The 20,089-nt window shown below is 33.1% G+C and overlaps 1 protein-coding gene across 1 annotated transcript in view; it reads left to right on the top strand.

Moving 5' to 3' along the window:
* LOC142235321 (uncharacterized) overlaps positions 1–20,089 on the top strand; it is a 572,914-nt gene that overhangs the window by 448,168 nt on the left and 104,657 nt on the right. The window contains exon 3 of the mRNA XM_075306577.1: positions 14,169–14,284. Coding sequence (XP_075162692.1) covers positions 14,169–14,284 — 116 coding nt within the window. The remainder of the gene's footprint in view (positions 1–14,168; positions 14,285–20,089) is intronic.

The following is a 20,089-nucleotide window of genomic DNA, read 5'->3' on the forward strand; positions in this document are numbered from 1 at the left end:
AACGATGTTAAGAAGTTTTAAGATACCACAACCCAAGTATTACGATTGTGGATGACAGTCTTTCGTAGAAGTTTCTACGCAATCCATGGTGGAGGGTACATAAGATTCGGCCTGGCCGAACTTACGGCCATATATACTTGTTTGTTTTATTTTTACTTTCACAAAAAACTAAGTGACAATAGACTTAGATGCAAATTGCATATCAAATAATATTCTTCAAATGCCTTTTAAAATAGCCTTACAATAATTTACTATGCTCGTTTACATGTGTGTACGTGGGTGGGTGTGGCTGGTGTGTTAACATATTAATGACTAAATATTGAAGAAAGTAAACACAAGGCTTTACCAGGTTGTTTACTTTCTCTCTAAAGGAAGTTCTTCTAACATATGAATATACTTTTATAAAAGTACACTCACACACACAATATATTTAAGTGTTCATGTCCTCGCATTGTTTGTCTTCGTAATGCTAAATTGCAATAGCCTCAAACGATTGCAGTTCTTTGTTAGTTTCACATTTACTTTCTCAATTGCTTCGACCCAAGAAGCCACCATAAAACTCTGTACATTTACTTATTTAAGTATGTATGCATGTACGATTGTGTGTGTGTGTATCTATGTATGGGTGTGTTTGCTTCTTAATGTTACTGAAGTTCCATACAAGTTTAGGCTTAAGGTTTGTTGGCTCTTGTATCCTTCTGCTTCCTTTGGTTGCACTAAAGTGGAATCCTCTTGGTCTGTAGTTAAATGGTGTTTTGGTGTAAATGTAGTGCTAATCTTCAACTTAATATGTTAATGACTTTAATGGGGATTTATGGGGGCTAACATTAAGACATATGACAGGCATATTGGATGAAATCTTTAAGGGTTTTAAACCACACACATACAAAGAAAAATTATTTTCGCACATGGTCAAAGTAATAGCCAAGAAATTATTTTTATCTTTAACAAGTAAGTAAAGTAGAAAGTCGGGCGGGGCCGACTATATCATACCCTAAACCACCATTACAGAATTAGTAATCATAAGCATTTGTGGGGTAACATATAGGTCTGGGAGATAAACCGCAGTTGCATATTTAAGAAAATTAAGGGGTACATGTCTATGGGTGCTTTGTGTCAATCTGGCTATAGCTCATAGTCAATGTTGCCAGGGAAAATGTTCGGTTTACCCTACAAGAACAAAAAAAGTTCCCTACTTTCCCATACATTCCCAAACAATTTTCCCTACTATATTTTTCGTTAAATTTAAAAAATTTTACAAAACAAAAATGGTTCTAAATACTTTATTATCTTACAACATGAATATGCAACGTATATAACTTAGAATATAAATTTGTATTACCACCACGGTTGCCACAGTTGGTAGAGTTCTACCCAAATTAGTAATGTTTTTTGTTAAATCTCTATAAAAATAAAATTTTGGAAAAAGTTACTATAAACAACTTTTTGTGAGAAATTTTTCTATAGAAATAAAATTTTGACAATAAATTCTATAAAAATAAAATTTTGAAAAAAAATTCCATAGAAATAAAATTTTGAGAAAATTTTTTATAGAAATAATATTTTGAAAAAAATTTCTATAGAAATACAATTTTGACAAAATGTTCTATAGAAATAAAATGTTGACAAAATTTTCTACAGGAATAAAGTTTACCACACATTGTTAAAGATCAAGCCTTGCCGGCTTCTAATTTTCTCCTCTAGAGCCACCAAAATGTAAAAATTATTACAAATTGTGTTGAGTGAAAATGTCCTACATTGTGGCCCTATGTCCCTACAAGACGCTAAATATTAGACAAGTAAGGAAAGTCTAAAGTCGGGCGGGGCCGACTATATTATACCCTGCACCACTTTGTAGATGTAAATTTTCGATACCATATCACATCCGTCAAATGTGTTGGGGGCTATATATAAAGGTCTGTCCCAAATACATACATTTAAATATCACTCGATCTGGACAGAATTTGATAGACTTCTACAACATCTATAGACTCAAAATTTAAGTCGGCTAATGCACTAGGGTGGAACACAATTTTAGTAAAAAAAATATGGGAAACATCTAAATCCACTAATATTGAGCCCATTATTAAAAAAGAGAAAATCGTTAAATTAGTGTGGGTAATAAATAAAAATTTGTAAAAATCGAGCAATATTCTTATGTAAGAGCTACAAGGACGTATAAGTACGATCGGCTAGTACATCAAAATTTGAAATTTGAGTAACATTGGTTAATAAATAAGAGTACTATGGCCAAATTTGGGAAAATCGAGCGATGCATATATATGGAAGCTATATCTAAATCTGAACCAATTTGCATAATATTTTGCGGGTTTGATTAATACCACAAAAGGTTACCTTGTGCAAGATTTGAGTAAGATCAATTAAGAAATGAGGCCTGTATGGACAAACATAAAGTAATTAGGGGCGAATTTTTCATAATCGAGTGATACATATATGGGAGCTATATTTACATCTGAACCGATTTCGATGAAATTTTGCACATATAGTTAGTACTATAGAGGACTGGATCTAGCCAACTTTTAGTAAGATCGGTTAATAAATAAGGGTTCTATGGCCAAATTTGGGAAGATCGGGCTATACATATATATGGGAGCTATATCTAAATCTGAACCGATTTCTATGATTTTTTGCACATATAGTTAGTGCTATAGAAGACTACATTTAGCCAAATTTGGGTAAGATTGGTTGATAAATAAGGGTTTTATGGCCAAATTTAGAAAAATCGGGCGGTACATATATATGGGAGCTATAGCAAAATCTGAACCGATTTCGATGATTTTTTGCACATATAGTTAGTGCTATAGAAGATTATATTTAGCCAACTTTGAGTAAGATCGGTTGATAAATAAAGGTTTTGTGGCCAAATTTGCGAAAATCGGGCGATACATATATATGAGAGCTATATCTAAATCTGAACCGATTTGGATGAAATTTTGCAGACTTGAAGGGCGATGGAAAAGATTACCTTTTGCCAAATTTGGTGACGATCCGTTTGAAACAACGCGCAACGTGACCCTATTTGTCGAAATCGGGCGATACATATATATGGGAGCTATATCTAAATTTGATCCGATTTCTTCCAAATTCAATAGCGTTCGTCCTTGTGCCCAAAAAACTCCCTGTACCAAAGTTCATCGAAATCGGTTAATAATTGCGACCGGAATCCTGTGAACAACAAATACATGGACAGACGGACGGACGGACACCAAGAGCTAGATCGACTCAGGAGGCGATTCTGAGTCGATCGGTATATATTTTATAGGGTCTAAAATCAATATTTCTGGTAGGCACATTTTTTGGCCGATCAAACTTATTATACCCTGACCACTATGTGGTTTAGGGTATAAAAAGGGTTTTTATTTTGATGAAATTTCCGATAGAAATAAAGTTAAGACCTAATTTCCTATAGAAATAAAATTTCTAAAACAATTTTTAGCCTGCGACACTGCCTAGAACTGGCTTATGATTGCAACACCCAGAAGGAGACGAAATAGACACATTGTACCGTTGGAAATAATGCTCACTGCCACGATAGGAATCAAATTAACGATGTCCATCTGTGCGTCTATGAACATAAATATCATACTGCAACAAGTATATGTGGTCATAAGATAGGCCAGGGCGCATTCTATGCACCATCCACCATTGATTGAGTAGAAAGTTATATTTTATACTTCTAAAAAATGTTTCAACATTTTAGTTCTATAAAAAATTTTGTCAAAATTATATTTTTATGGAAAATTTTGTGAAAATTTTATTTCTATAGAAAACTTTGTCAATATTTTATTTCCATAGAAAATTTTATCAAAATAGGATGGGGGCTATATCGGTCCACTTTTACGTATAGCCCCTATATAAACGGACCCCCAGATTTGGCTTACATCATCCGATCCGACTGAAATTTAGTACATGGCGTTAGAATATAGTTTCTAACAACTATGCAAAAATTGGTCCACATCGGTTCATAATTATATATAGCCCCCATATAAACTGATCCCCAGATTTGGATTGCGGAGCCTTTAAGAGAAGCAAATTTCATCCGATCGGGCTGAAATTTGGTACATGGTGTAAGTATATGGTCTCTAATAACTATGCAAAAATTGGTCCACATCAGTCCAAAGCTCTATATATAGCCCCCATATAAACCGATCCCCCGATTTGGCTTGCGGAGCCTCTAAGAGAAGAAGAAATTTGGTAAATGGCGTTAGTATGGGATCCCTAACAACCATGCCAAAATTGGTCCATATCGGTCCATAATTATATATAGCCCCCATATAAACCGTTACCCAGATTTGATCTCCGGAGCCTTTTGGAGGAGCAAAATTCATCCGATTCGGTTGAAATTTGCAACGTGGTGTTAGTATATGGCCGCTAATAACCATACCAAAATTATTCCATATCGGTCTATAGTTATATATAGCCGATCCTCAATCATACAAAAATTGGTTCATATCGGTTCATAATCATGGTTGCCACTCGAGCCAAAAATAATCTACCAAAATTTTATTTCTATAGAATATGTTTTCATAGTTTTATTTCTATAGAAAATTTTAGCAAAATTTTACTTCTATAGAAAATTTTGTCAAATTTTTATTTTATAGAAAATTTTGGCAAAATTTTATTCCTATAGAAAATTTTGTCAAAATTTTAATTCTATAGACAATGTTGTCAAAATGTTTTTTTCTATAGAAGATTTTATTAAAATTTTATTTCTATAGAAAAATTTGTTCAAATTTTATTTCTATAGAACATTTTGTCCAAATTTTACTTCTATAGAAAACGTTGTCAAACTTTTATTTCTATAGAAAATTTTATCAAACTTAATTATATACGTATTTAATCGGCCTTTTTATACCCTCCACCATAGGATGGGGGTATATTAACTTTGTCATTCCGTTTGTAACACATCGAAATATTGCTCTAAGACCCCATAAAGTATATATATTCTGGATCGTGGGGAAATTCTGAGTCGATCTGAGCATGTCCGTCCGTCCGTCCGTCCGTCCGTCCGTCCGTCCGTCCGTCCGTCCGTCCGTTCGTCTGTTGAAATCACGCTAACTTCCGAACGAAACAAGCTATCGACTTGAAACTTGGCACAAGTAGTTGTTATTCATGTAGGTCGGATGGTATTGCAAATGGGCCATATCGGTCCACTTTTACGTATAGCCCCCATATAAACGTACCCCCAAATTTGGCTTGCGAGGCCTATAAGAGAAGCAAATTTCATCCGATCCGGCTGAAATTTGGTACATGATGTGAGTATATGGTCTCTAATAACCATGCAAAAATTGGTCCATATCGGTTCACTTTTACATATAGCCCCCATATAAACGGACCCCCAAATTTGGCTTGCGATTGCTCTAAGAGAAGCAAATTTCATCCGATCCGGCTGAAATTTGGTACATGGTGTTAGTATATGGTCTCTAACAACCATGCAAAAATTGGTCCACATCGCTCCATAATTATATATAGCCTCCATATAAACCGATCCCCCGATTTGGCTTGCGGAGCCTCTAAGAGAAGCAAATTTCATCCGATCCGTCTGAAATTTGGTACATGGTGCTGGTATATGTTCTCTAATGGTCCACATCGACCCATAAATATATATAGCCCCCATATAAGCCGATCCCCAGATTTGATCTTCGGAGCCTCTTAGAGGAGCAAAATTCATCCGATCCGGTTGAAATTTGGAACATGGTGTTAGAATGTGGTCTCTAACAAACACGCAAGAATTGGTCCATATCGGTCCATAATTATATATAGCCCCATATAAACCGTTCCCCAGATTTGATCTCCGGAGCCTCTTGGAGGCTCCGATTCGGTTGAAATTTGCAACGTGGTGTTAGTATAAGACCGCTAATAACCATGCCAAAATTGGTCCATATCGGTCTATAGTTATATATAGCCGATCCCCAATCACACAAAAATTGGTCCATATCGGTTCATAATCATGGTTGCCACTCGAACCAAAAATAATCTACCAAAATTTTATTTTTATAGAAAACATTGTCAAAATGTTATTTCTATAGAAAATTTTGTCAAAATTTTGTTTCTATAGAAAATTTTGTCAAAATTTTATTTCTATAGAAAATTTTGATAAAATTGTATTTCTATAGAAAATTTTGTCAACATTTTATTTCTATAGAAAATTTTGTCAAAATTTTATTTCTATAGAAAATTTTTTCCAAATTTTATTTCTATAGAAAATTTTGACAAAATTTTATTTCTATGGAAACTTTAAACTTAATTGTATACGTTTTTCATCGGTCTTTTTTAGTTTAATATATACCACGTATGGACTATGTGGTATTTATTACGGTGTTAGGAAGTTTTATGATACCTTGCCATCGGCAACTGTTACAGCAACCCAAGTAATTCGATTGTGGATGACAGTCTTCAGTAGAAGTTTCTAAGCAATCCATGGTTGACGGTACATAAGCTTCGGCCTGGCCGAACTTTCGGCCGAATATACTTGTTTAAAGTTTACCTTTGATATATGCATATTTTAATTATAAACCTTTTAAATATTCCTTGTTAGAAAATTTATTTTACTTTTAGAACATGCCTGAGCATAGTACTTAATTAAAAATCCTCCCGCAGTGTATGCCACGTGAAAGCCAATCGAATCATTGGTTAGCCTATAACTAAACCATTACTGATTGCTATACAAGCATAATAAACATGAAAAATGGATTTGCAAAATTAAAGTAATTGATTTGATTTGTCCATATCGAAACATTTTCCTGTGAAATTGTAGTAATGCTATGGAATAATTATATGTTTACCTGTTTGTTTGTCTCTAGCTTACCACAACTACTGGATATAATACCTTGCAGTAATGCAAGGACATGTAAATGCCATTATAATTACCTAACATTAGATATTCTGATCACTCTTGTAGTTCGATGTAGTTTCAATGGGGGTGTGTGAGTGTGTGTGTATGTGTGTTTATTTCCTTTGTATGGGCCCCTAAGCTTTTGAAATAAACCAGCTGGCTAATGTTTGTCCTGCAAATATGTTGTGACAAAGGATAAACGAAAGAACAATAAACCATCGACAAAAGCCACAAACAAGAAATGTTCAACTAATTGCACATATCCTACTAAGACTTTATAGAACATAGTTAATGTGTCGTCGTCATCGTCGTCGTTGCACATAATAATCATTTCTAATATTAATTGATCCTTATTACATGTCATTTCCTAAAAACATCCAATCAATAATATCCTACTTTACCCATACAATAGATTCAGCCAACAACAGCAACAACATCAACGGAAGCCATCAAACTGGTGGTTCTTTTCATAGCTCAATCACAGGTAAATAGACGAAGAGAAAGGACAAACCTGCAACCAAACACATTAAAATATAAGCAAATCAACAAACACATACACCCACATAGTCATACAAACATATGGACAAGTCTATATGCTCATGTCCTTCCTGTAGTTAAGGCAAATATATCGTCATCGCGATGACCAATATCCTGTGCCAACACGTATACACACGAACATACCGAAAACCAATACAATTCAATGTAAATTTAAATTATTGGTTGCATGTGTGTGTGCATGCACTTCTTTATTTATTGATGTGTAAGCCTATTCCATAGGGGGCCTAATAATGGTGATAATAGTCGAGGGAATGCAAAGCTGTATGACAATCCCAGCAAAAAAGGCGTACACAGAAAAAAATTTCCCGAAAATTTTTCCAATTAAAGTTATAATTGAGTTTTAAAAAATATTCAATTAAAAATTTAATTGATTCAACAAATTTTTTAATTGAAACAAAAATCAATCACAAAAGTTAATAGTATCAATTAATTTTTTAATTGACCTTCAATTAATTTTTTAATTGATACTATCATTTCTGTGATTGAAGACATTTCAATTAAAAAATTAATTGGATCAATTAATTTCGTGATTGAATCATAATTTTTTTTTGTGTGTAGCCAAAAAAGTAGTGCAAATGTTCTTTTCGGAAATTGGCGCGGAAGCGATGAATTTAATATGGACTTGTCATAGGACGGACGTCTACCATTTCAACAGCCGTTGCACTGAACTTGCATCACTTCTTACGGTGCGATCCAAATTCAGTGTTTTGGATGTGAATTAAAAAATGTTGTCATTTTTTGCCAAATAAATAATTATACCCTTCACCACTACTGTGGTACAGGGTATAATAAGTTTGTGCATTTGTATGTAACGCCAAGAAGGAAAAGTCTGAGACCCATCGTTTAGTATACCGATCGTCTTAGAATTAAATTCTGAGTCGATTTAGCGATGTCTGTCTGTCTGTCCGTCTGTCTGTCTGTCTGTCTGTCTGTTGATGTATTTTTGTGTGCAAAGTACAGCTCGCAGTTTTAGTCCGATTGTCCTAAAATTTGGTATAGGGTCCTGCTTTGGCTCAAAGACGATCTCTGTTGATTTTGGAAAAAATCGGTTCAGATTTAGATATAGCTGCCATATATATTTTTCACCGATCTGGTCATAATTGGCGTGTATATCAACCGATCTTCCTCAAATTCCGTACATCCGAATATTTTATGAGTCTCGAAAAACTTGCAAAATATCGGCCAAATCGGTTCAGATTTAGATATAGCTCCCATATATAGCTTTCGCCCGATTTACACTCATTTGCCCACAGAGGCCAAGTTTTTGCTCCGATTTAGTTGAAATTTTGCACAGGGAGTAGAATTAGCATTATAGCTATGCGTGCCAAATTTTTTTTGAAATCGGTTCAGATTTGGATATATCTCCCATATATAGCTTTCGCCCGATTTACACTCATTTGCCCACAGAGGCCAATTTTTTGCTCCGATTCAGTTGAAATTTTGCACAGGGAGTAGAATTAGCTTTGTAGTTATGCGTGCCTAATTTTGCTAAAATCGGTTCAGATTTAGATATATCTCCCATATGTAGCTTTCGCACGATTTACACTCATATGACCACAGAGGCCAATTTTTAACTCCGATTTAGTTGAAATTTTGCACAGAGAGTAGATTTAGCATTGTAGCTATGCGTGCCAAATTTGGTTGGCAGATTTAGATATAGCTCCCATATATATGTTTTTCTGATTTCGACAAAAATGGTCAAAATACCAACATTTTCCTTGTTAAATCGCCACTGCTTAGTCGAAAAGTTGTAAAAATGACTCTAATTTTCCTAAACTTCTAATACATGTATATCGAGCGATAAATCATAAATAAACTTTTGTGAAGTTTCCTTAAAATTGCTTCAGATTTAAATGTTTCCCATATTTTTTTACTAACATTGTGTTCCACCCTAGTGCATTAGCCGACTTAAAATTTGAGTCTATAGATTTTGTAGAAGTCTATCAAATTCTGTCCAGATCGAGTGATACGTAAATGTATGTATTTGGGACAAACCTTTATATATAGCCCCCAACACATTTGACGGATGTTATATGGTATCGAAAATTTAGATCTACAAAGTGGTGCAGGGTATAATATAGTCGGCCCCGTCCGACTTTAGGCTCTCCTTACTTGTTATACCCACCACCATAGAATGGTGACGGGGGTATAATAAGTTTGTCATTCCGTTTGTAACGCATCGAAATATCGATTTCCGACTATATAAAGTATATATATTCTTGATCAGGGAGAAATTCTAAGACGATATAACGATGTCCGTCTGTCCGTCTGTCTGTCTGTCTGTCTGTCTGTATGTCTGTCTGTTGTAATCACGCTACAGTCTTCAATAATGAAGCAATCGTGCTGAAATTTTGCACAAACTCGTCTTTTGTCTGCAGGCAGGTCAAGTTCGAAGATGGGCTATATCGGTCCAGGTTTTGATATAGTCCCCATATAAACCGACCTCCCGATTTGGGGTCTTGGGCTTATAGAAATAGTAGTTTTTATCCAATTTGCATGCAATTTGAAATATAGAGGTATTTTATGCCCGTAAAGAGGTGTGCCAGAAATGGTGAGTATCGGTCCATGTTTTGGTATAGCCCCCATATAGACCGATCTCCCGATTTTACTTCTTGGGCTTATAGAAACCGCAGTTTTTATTCAATTTACCTGAAATTGGAAATCAAGAGGTATTGTAGGACCACAAATACGTGTGCCAAAAATTGTGGATATCGGTCCATGTTTTGGTATGGTCCCCATATAAAACGACCTCCCGATTTGGTGTCTTGGGCTTATAGGAACCGTAGTTTTTATCAAATTTGTCTGAAATTGGAAACCTAGAGGTATTTTAGGGCCATAAAGAGGTGTGCCGAAAATGGTGAGTATCGGTCCATATTTTGGTATAGCCCCCATATAGACCGATTTCCCGAGTTTACTTCTTGGGCTTCTAGAATCCGAAGTTTTTATTCAATTTACCTGAAATTGGAAATCTAGAGGTATTGTAGGACCACAAATACGTGTGCCGACAACTGTGAGTATCGGTCCATATTTTGGTATAGCCCCCTTATAGACCGATCTCCCGATTTTACTTCTTGGGCTTATAGAACCAGCAGTTTTTATTCAATTTACCTGAAATTGTAAATCTAGAGGTATTATAGGACCACAAATACGTGTGCCAAAAATTGTGTGTATCGGTCCATGTTTTGGTATGGTCCCCATATAAAACGACCTCCCGATTTGGGTCTTGGGTTTATAGAAACCGTAGTTTTTATCCAATTTGTCTGAAATTGGAAATCTAGAGGTATTTTAGGACCATAAAGAGGTGTGCCGAAAATGGTGAGTATCGGCCCATATTTTGGTATATCCCCCATATAGACCGAAATGAAATATTTATTATTTACTGAAATTGTAAATATTCTGGTATTTTAGGCTCACAAAAACGTGCATCGGATTAAGTTTTTATAGGTCCATTTGGTAATGCCTTCATATAGATCGACTTCACTTCTTGAGGGTGTAGAAGGCGCACTGATCATGAAAATTGCTTGAAACTCAATGTAAAATTTCCAGATTTTACTTCTACAGATTTAAGATTTCAAATCAAGACGTTATTTTATAATTTTCTTGCACACTTACAAGAGATGTTAATGATTCCTCTAAAACTCAAAGAAAAATGGTTCTTATAAATCCAGAATCTGATATAGTCCTCATAGTTGAAATCTTTAAATTTATCTTCGGGAAGTGTCCTTAAGTCCTCAAGCCCTCCTGAAATTTCAAAGGAAACCCTAATATTTGGTTCATGGTGGTGGGTATTTAAGATTCGGCCCGGCCGAACTTACTGCTGTATATACTTGTTTTTATAATATTTTTATACCCTCCACCATAGAATGGGGGGTATATTAACTTTGTCATTAAGTTTGTAACACATAGAAATATTGCTCTAAGCCGCCATAAAGTATATATGTTATATTCTGGGTCGTGGTGAAATTCTGAGTCGATCGGAGCATGTCCGTCCGTCGTCTGTTGAAATCACGCTAACTTCCGAACGAAACAAGCTATCGAGTTGAAACTTGGCACAAGTAGTTGTTATTGATGTAGGTCAAATGGTATTGCAAATGGGTCATATCGGCCCACTTTTACGTGTAGCCCCCATATAAACGGACCTCCAAATTTGGCTTGCGGATCCTCTAAGAGAAACAAATTTCATCCGATCCGGCTGAAATTTGGTACATGGTGTTGGAATATGGTCTGTAACAACCATGCCAAAATTGGTTCACATCGGTCCATAATTATATATAGCCCCCATATAAAACCGATCCCCATATTTGGCTTGCGGAGCCTCAAAGAGAAGAAAATTTCATCCGATCCGGCTGAAATTTGGTACATGATGTTGGTATATGGTCTCTAACAACCATGCAAAAATTGGTCCATATCGGTCCTTAATTATATATAGCCCCTATATAAACCGAGCCCCAGATTTGGTTTGTGGAGCCTCTAAGAGAAGCATATTTCATCCGATCCGGCTGAAATTTGGTACATGGTGTTGGTATATAGTGTCTAACAATCATGCAAAAATTGGTCCACATCGGTCCATAATTATATATAGCCCCCATATAAACCGATCCCCAGATTTGGGTTGCGGAGACTCAAAGAGAAGCAAATTTCATCCGATCCGCCTGAAATTTGGTACATGATATTGGTATATGGTCTCTAACAACCATGCAAAAATTGGTTCACATCTGTCCATAATTATATATAGCCCCCATATAAACCGATCCCCAGATTTGGCTTGCGAAGTCTCCAAGAGAAGCAAATTTCATCCAATCCGGTTGTCATTTGGAACATGGTGTTAGTATATGATCTTTAACAACCGTGCCAGAATTGGTCCATATCGGTCCATAATTATATATAGCCCCCATATAAAACATTCTCCAGATTTGATCTCCGGAGCCTCTTGGAGGAGCAAAATTCATCCGATCCGGTTCAAATTAGGAACGTTGTGTTAGTAAATGGTCGCTAACAACCAGTGCTGCCGCTAGTGAAAAATTGGGTGAAGTAGATTTTGGAAAAAAGTGGAGTAGATTGAAGAAAATTGAAGTAGCATACATTTTTGAAAACAAAACAATAGAATTCATTTTATTATTCCCTTCACCATAGGATGGGGGTATATTAACTTTTTCATTCCGTTTGTAACACATCGAAATATTGTTCTAAGACCCCATAAAGTATATATATTCTGGGTCGTGGTGAAATTCTGAGTCGATTTGAGCATGTCCATCCGTCCGTCCGTCTGCTGAAATCACGATAACTTCCGAACGAAAGAAGCTATCGACTTGAAACTTGGCACAAGTAGTTGTTATTGATGTAGGTCGGATGGAATTGCAAATGGGCCATATAGGTCCACTTTTACGTATAGCCCCCATATAAACGGACCCCCAAATTTGGCTTGCGGGGACTCTAAGAGAAGCAAATTTAATCCGATCCAGCTGAATCAGCATATGATCTCTAACAACCATGCAAAAATTGGTCCACATAGGTCCATAATTATATATAGCCCCCATATAAACTGATCCCCCGATTTGACTTGCGGATCCTCTAAGAGAACCAAATTTCATCCGATCCGGCTGAAATTTGATACATGGTGTACATCGGTTGATAATTCAATGATTAAAACCGCTATGTTCATCGTAATTAAAGGAATAGGAAAAACAATTAGGTAATATGGGGAAAATTTTAAAAATTTGAAGCAGAACAAAAAGTGAAGCAGATTTTTGGAAGAAGGAGTGACGAAGTAAATTTTGTGAAAATGAAGCAAAATACTTCGATTGAAGTAGTAGCGGCAGCACTGCTAACAACCATACCAAAATTGGTCCAATCACACAAAAATTGGTCCATATCGGTTCATACTCATGGTTGCCACTAGAGCCAAAAATTATCTACCAAAATTTTATTTCTATAGAAAATTTTGTCAAAATTTTATTTCTAGAGAAAATTTTGTTAAAATTTTATTCGGTTAATAATGAAATTTTCATCATTGTTCATAATCATGGTTGCCACTAGAGCCAAAAATAATCTACCAAAATTTTATTTCTATAGAAAATTTTGTCAAAATTTTATTTCTATAGAAAATTTTGTCAAAATTGTATTTCTATAGAAAATTTTGTTCAAATTTTATTCGGTTCATAATCATGGTTGCCACTCGAGCCAAAAATAATCTACCAAGATTTTATTTCTATAGAAAATTTTGTCAAAAGTTTATTTCTATAGAAAATTTTGTTCAAATTTTATTTCTGTAGAAATTTTTGTCAAAATTTTCTTTCTATAGAAAATTTTGTCAAAATTTTTATTTCTTTAGAAAATTTTGTGAAAATTTTATTTCTATAGAAAATTTTGTTAAAATCTTATTTCTGTAGAAAATGTTGTCAAAATTGTATGTCTACTTTGTCAAACTGAATTATATACGTATTGGATCGATCTTTTCTGATTTAATATATACCACGTATGGACTTACATACAATTTAGAAGATGGTGTTAGGAGGTTTTAAGATACCTTGCCATCCATCGGCAAGCTTTACCGCAACTTAAGTAATTCGATTGTGGATGGCAGTGTTTAGATGAAGTTTCTACGCAATCCATGATGGAGGGTACATAAGCTTCGGCCTGGCCGAACTTACGGCCGTATATACTTGTTTTTTTTTGCTGGGATGTTAACAAGTTTGATTCGTTTCAATTATCCCACTGATATTTGCTTTTAATGTCGTTGTATTTTCTTTTACAGGTTGTGCTTTCTTAACATATTTTGCCCCAGATAGCACTACGGCGTCTACCTCACCAACTGCCTTAACAACAGCAGCAGCTGCAACCATTCTAAATGATAAACAAGCTTTAACAGGGGTAAGTAAGCTAAGGCGTAGAAAATGTTAGATACACCCATTAAGCTTTGTTTTCTCATACACATTGGATGGGAAGGACATTAGAAATGTCCTTAATATCACCGTTAATAGAATAACCTTCCACCCGTTATCCGTTTTGCACTTTCGTTTTGAGTTAGTAAAAATTCTTAGTTTTTCTTATTTTTCTTTTAGATTTATCTCACCTTGAAGTTATGTTATCCATAGAATCAAAGTAGAAAAACATGTAAAGCAAATAGAATGTACAAATTAAGTTGAGAAAGCATAACATGAATTATGCTTCCCCCTTTTCTTTGCTTATGTTTCGTTATTTCGATTATTGTTAATTATTCTCATTTGCTTTTGTTCATTTCATTTGTGCTATTTTATCCTTTGGCAGTTAATGTAGAAATGTCTTTGAAAACTTGCTAATATAATCCAAGTAGACTGGTTAGTTTTAGTTTGCTGTTTAAGTTGAAACAATTTAATGTTGAATCCATGGATTTATTTTCTTTTAGAGAAATCTTAAAATCCTAAATCGAGCCTTATTCTCTACCATTGAATATGAGACATATGACTACTATATTGAAATATATTTACACTCGTAGAAAAACTTATGCTAATAATAGCTAATACCCCCTGGCAATTTATCAATTTGTTTATTTTGTGTATGTTTGCCGCCAAATGTCAAATTTAGAGTTATTAATCGATCTAGTTCAGATTAAGATATCTCTTGCATATAATTACTACCCGATTTTGAACTAAATTTGTTCATATAGACGTAACACCTACACTGAAAAAAATATTGTCGTGAGGTCAAACATTGCATGTCTTTAAAATACGAATACAAATTTTGCTTAGTATAGAAGAAGCATTTCTCTAATATAAAGTTTTTTTTCCTTGTCCAAAAGTCGATAAACTTTTCAATGAAGTCGTACTGTCCTTATAATTAAGTAATTTGACTTAAAAATGTGTATCATAATATGAAAGAACAAAATGTTTGGGCTAAGGTCAACTTGACTTTAATAATTCAGAAAAATTTTTATACCCGCCACCATAGGATGGGGGGTATATTAACTTTGTCATTCCGTTTGTAACACATCGAAATATTGCTCTAAGACCCCATAAAGTATATATATTCTGGGTCGTGGTGAAATTCTGAGTCGATCTGAGCATGTCCGTCCGTCCGTCCGTCCGTCTGTCTGTTGAAATCACGCTAACTTCCGAACGAAACAAGCTATCGACTTGAAACTTGGCACAAGTAGTTGCTATTGATGTAGGTCGGATGGTATTGCAAATGGGCCATATCGGTCCACTTTTACGTATAGTCCCCATATAAACGGATCCCCAAATTTGGCTTGCGAGGCCTCTAAGAGAAGCAAATTTCATCCGATCTGGCTGAAATTTGGTACATGGTGTTAGTATATGGTCTCTAACAACCATGCAAAAATTGGTTCACATCGGTCCATAATTATATATAGCCCCCATATAAACGGATCACTCGATTTGCCTTGCAAGGCCTCTAAGAGAAGCAAATTTCATCCGAGCCGGCTGAAATTTGGTACATGTTGGTAGTATATGGTCTATAATAACCATGCAAAAATTGGTCCACATCGGTCCAAAATTATATATAGCCCCCATATAAACCGATCCCCCGATTTGGCTTGCGAGGCCTCTAAGAGAAGCAAATTTCATCCAATCCGGCTGAAATTTGGTACATGGTGTTAGTATATGGTCTCTAACAACTATACAAAAATTGGTCCACATCGGTCCATAATTATATATAGACCCCATATAAACCGATCACCAGATTTGACCTCCGCAGCCTCTTGGAAGACCAAAATTCATCTGATTCAGTTGAAATTTGGTACGTGGTGTTAATATATGGCCTCAAACTCCAATGCAAAAATTGGTCGGTATCGGTCCATAATTATATATAGGCCTCATATAAACCGATCCCCAGATTTGACCTCCAGAGCCCCTTGGAAGAGCAAAATTCTTCCCATTCGGTTGAAATTTGGTACGTGATGTTAGTATATGGTATCCAACAACCATGCAGGAATTGGTTCCTATCAGCCCATAATTATATATAGCTCCCATATAAACCGATCCCCAGATTTGACCTGCGGTGCCTTTTGGAGAAGCAAAATTCATCCGATCTGCTTGAAATTTGGTATGTGGTGATCGTATATGATATTTAACAACTATGCCAAAAGTGGTCCATATCAGTCCATAATCATATATATCCCCCATATAAACCGATCCCGAGATTTGGTTTTGGAGCCTCTTGGAGGAGCAAATTTCATCCGAGTGAGTTGAAATTTGGTACATTGTGCTAGTATATGGTCGTTAACAACCATGCGTAACTAGGTCCATATCGGTCTATAGTTATATATATCCCTCAGATAAATCGATTTCCAATCACACAAAAATTGGTCCATATCAAGTTCATAATTTTATATAGCCCCCATATAAGCGACCCCCATATTTCAAATCTGGCTCTCTACGTACCGTGCAAAAAGTCCATATCGATTCGTAGCTATTTGTAGACTTAACTATACATAACTTTTTTGTCTAATATATACCACGAATGGACTAACTCACAATTTAGAAAACGATGTTAAGAAGTTTTCAGATACCACAACCCAAGTAATTCGATTGTGGATGACAGTCTTTCGTAGAAGTTTCTACGAAATCCATGTCTTATGTACCCTCCATAAGATTCGGCCTGGCCGAACTTACGGCCGTATATACTTGTTTAAATTTAATGAAATTGTCTTTAAATTTGTTGTCTTTTTACATCTTGACTACAAAGCAAAAAATCGTTCAAATATAGGACATGTTTTTGAACACTTTATTTTAAAGACGTTTTTTACTTGAAACATAGCATAATTTCTATTGGAAGTCGAGTCTGAATTTGGAAAATAAAGTTGTCGTTAACTAGTTTTTAAAGGACTTTTATAGCTTATGAAGAAAACAAGCTGAAAAACAAAACGAAAAAATAAAAATTGCTTCCTACAAGCAAGTACACAAAACCCAAATTTAAAAGAGAATTGCGTCTTAAAAGTATCCTTATTTGTATTCTCCGCTTCTTTGGCTCGAAATCAATACCAAAATTTTTAAAGTAAAGACAAAATCTTTGGAACGGAGCATGCTTTTTTTTCAGTGTAGTTTTACGAAATTTGGCCAAAATATCTTTATTATTATCCGATCTTAGTCAAATTTCAAATTATGAGTTATTAAGCGATCTAATTCGTATTAATATATCTCCTGAATATAAATATTAGCCGATTATGCAATAATTTTGCTACCTTAGCCACACTAATTGCGTTATTTCCTCTTCTAAACCACCTAGTGGTTAGGGTAAAGTTTAATCTGCAAGAAAATGTGCCTACAAATTTGTTTTAGATCCCCTGAAATATATACCGATCGATTTAGAATCACCTCCTAACTCGATGTAGGCCTTGGTATCACGGTTGCCACTCATGCCAAAAATAATCTACCAAAATTTGAAGAAAATTGTACAAAAAAATCTATCAAATTTAAAAAAATCTTATTTTGAAATTTTTGATCAAATGCCTGTAGTTAGTATGAAAGAAAAATGATTTTTCTTCGAACGAAAATCTAAATAATATTATTTTAACAGTTTATTTCAATAGTTGTAATATTATGATCTTTCCTTGTAGCAACAATTTTTTTGAATGTATATATAACCCTTGAATTGTAATTGTGTCGGGTATTAAAAGTTTTAACAATTTTTGCTGGCACCAACAAGGGCGATTTACCACATCTGCAAAAATGGAGAACTTACTCACAATGGAATTTGATAGACCTAACTTGAAAAGTATAATTTTAAGAAATATTGAAGTTGTAGAAAATTTGATTTATATTTAAATTTTTTTAAACATTTATTTCTAAAGAAAATTTTTATCAAAATTTTATTTCTGTAGACAATTTTTATCAAAATTTTATTTCTGTAGAAAATTTTGTCAAAATTTTAATTCTATAGAAATTTTTGTCAAATTTTTATATCTATAGAAAATTTTGTCAAAATTTTATTTGTATAGAAATTTTTTAACAAAATTTTATTTCTATAGAAAATGTTGTCAACGTTTTATATCTATTGCAAATTTTGTCTAAATTTTATTTCTATAGAAAATGTTGTCAAACTTATTTCTAAAGAAAATTTCTCAAAATTTTATTTTAATAGAAAATCTTGTCAAAATTTTATTTCTATAGAAAATTTTATCAAAATTTTATTTCTATAGAAAATTTGTCAAAATTTTATTCCTATAGAAAATTTTTATCAAAATTTTATTTCTGTAGAAAATTTTGTCAAAATTTTATTTCTATAGAAAATTTTGTCAAAATTTTATTTCTATAGAAAATTTTGTCAAAATTTTATTTCTATAGAAAATTTTGTCAAAATTTTATTTCTATAGAAAATTTTGTCAAAATTTTATTTCTATAGAAAATTTTGTCAAAATTTTATTTCTATAGAAAATGTTGTCAAAATTTTATTTCTATAGAAAATGTTGTCAAACTTATTTCTAAAGAAAATTTGTCAAAATTCTATTTTAATAGAAAATCTTGTCAAAATTTTATTTGTATAGAAAATTTTATCAAAATTTTATTTCTATAGAAAATTTGTCAAGATTTTATTTCTATAGAAAATTTTTAACAAAATTTTATTTCTATAGAAAATTTTGTCAAAGTTTTATATCTATAGAAAATTTTGTCTAAATTTTATTGCTATAGAGAATTTTGTCAAAATTTTATTTCTATAGAAAATTTTGTCAAAATTTTATTCCTATAGAAAATTTTGTCAACATTTTATTTCTATAGAAAATTTTGTCAAAATTTTATTTGTATAGAAATTTTTTAACAAAATTTTATTTCTATAGAAAATGTTGTCAACGTTTTATATCTATTGCAAATTTTGTCTAAATTTTATTTCTATAGAAAATGTTGTCAAACGTATTTCTAAAGAAAATTTGTCAAAATTTTATTTTAGAAGAAAATCTTGTCAACATTTTATTTCTATAGAAAATTTTATCAAAATTTTATTTCTATAGAAAATTTGTCAAAATTTTATATCTATAGAAAATTTTTAACAAATTTTATTTCTATAGAAAATTTTGTCAAAGTTTTATATCTATAGAAAATTTTGTCTAAATTTTATTGCTATAGAGAATTTTGTCAAAATTTTATTTCTATAGAAAATTTTGTCAAACTTATTTCTATAGAAAATTTGTCAGGATTTTATTTTAATAGAAAATCTTGTCAAAATGTTATTTCTGTAGAAAATTTTGTCAAAATTTTATTTCTATCTAAAAATTTGCAAAATTTTATTTCTATAGAAATTTTTTAACAACAATTTATTTCTGTAGAAAATTTTGTCAAAATTTTATATCTATAGAAAATTTTGTCAAAATTTTATTCCTATAGAAAATTTTGTCAAAATTTTATTCCTATAGAAAATTTTGTCAAAATTTTATTCCTATAGAAAATTGTGTCAAAATTTTATTTCTATAGAAAATTTTGTCAAAATTTTTATTCTATAGAACATTTTGTCAATATTTTATTTCTATAGAAAATTTTGTCAATTTTTTTTTTAGAAAATTTTGCCAAAATTTAATTTCTATAAAAAATTTTGTCAAAATTTTATTTCTATAGAAAATTTTGTTAAAATTTTATTTCTAGAGAAAATGTTGTCAAAGTTTTAGTTCAAGAGAAATTTTATTTCTTTAGACATTTTTGTTAAAATTTTTTTTTCTATAGAAATTTTTTAACAAAATTTTGTTTCTAT

The sequence above is a fragment of the Haematobia irritans genome, chromosome 4, assembly GCF_050003625.1.
Source record: "Haematobia irritans isolate KBUSLIRL chromosome 4, ASM5000362v1, whole genome shotgun sequence".
In the NCBI taxonomy this organism is placed as follows: Eukaryota; Metazoa; Arthropoda; class Insecta; order Diptera; family Muscidae; genus Haematobia; species Haematobia irritans.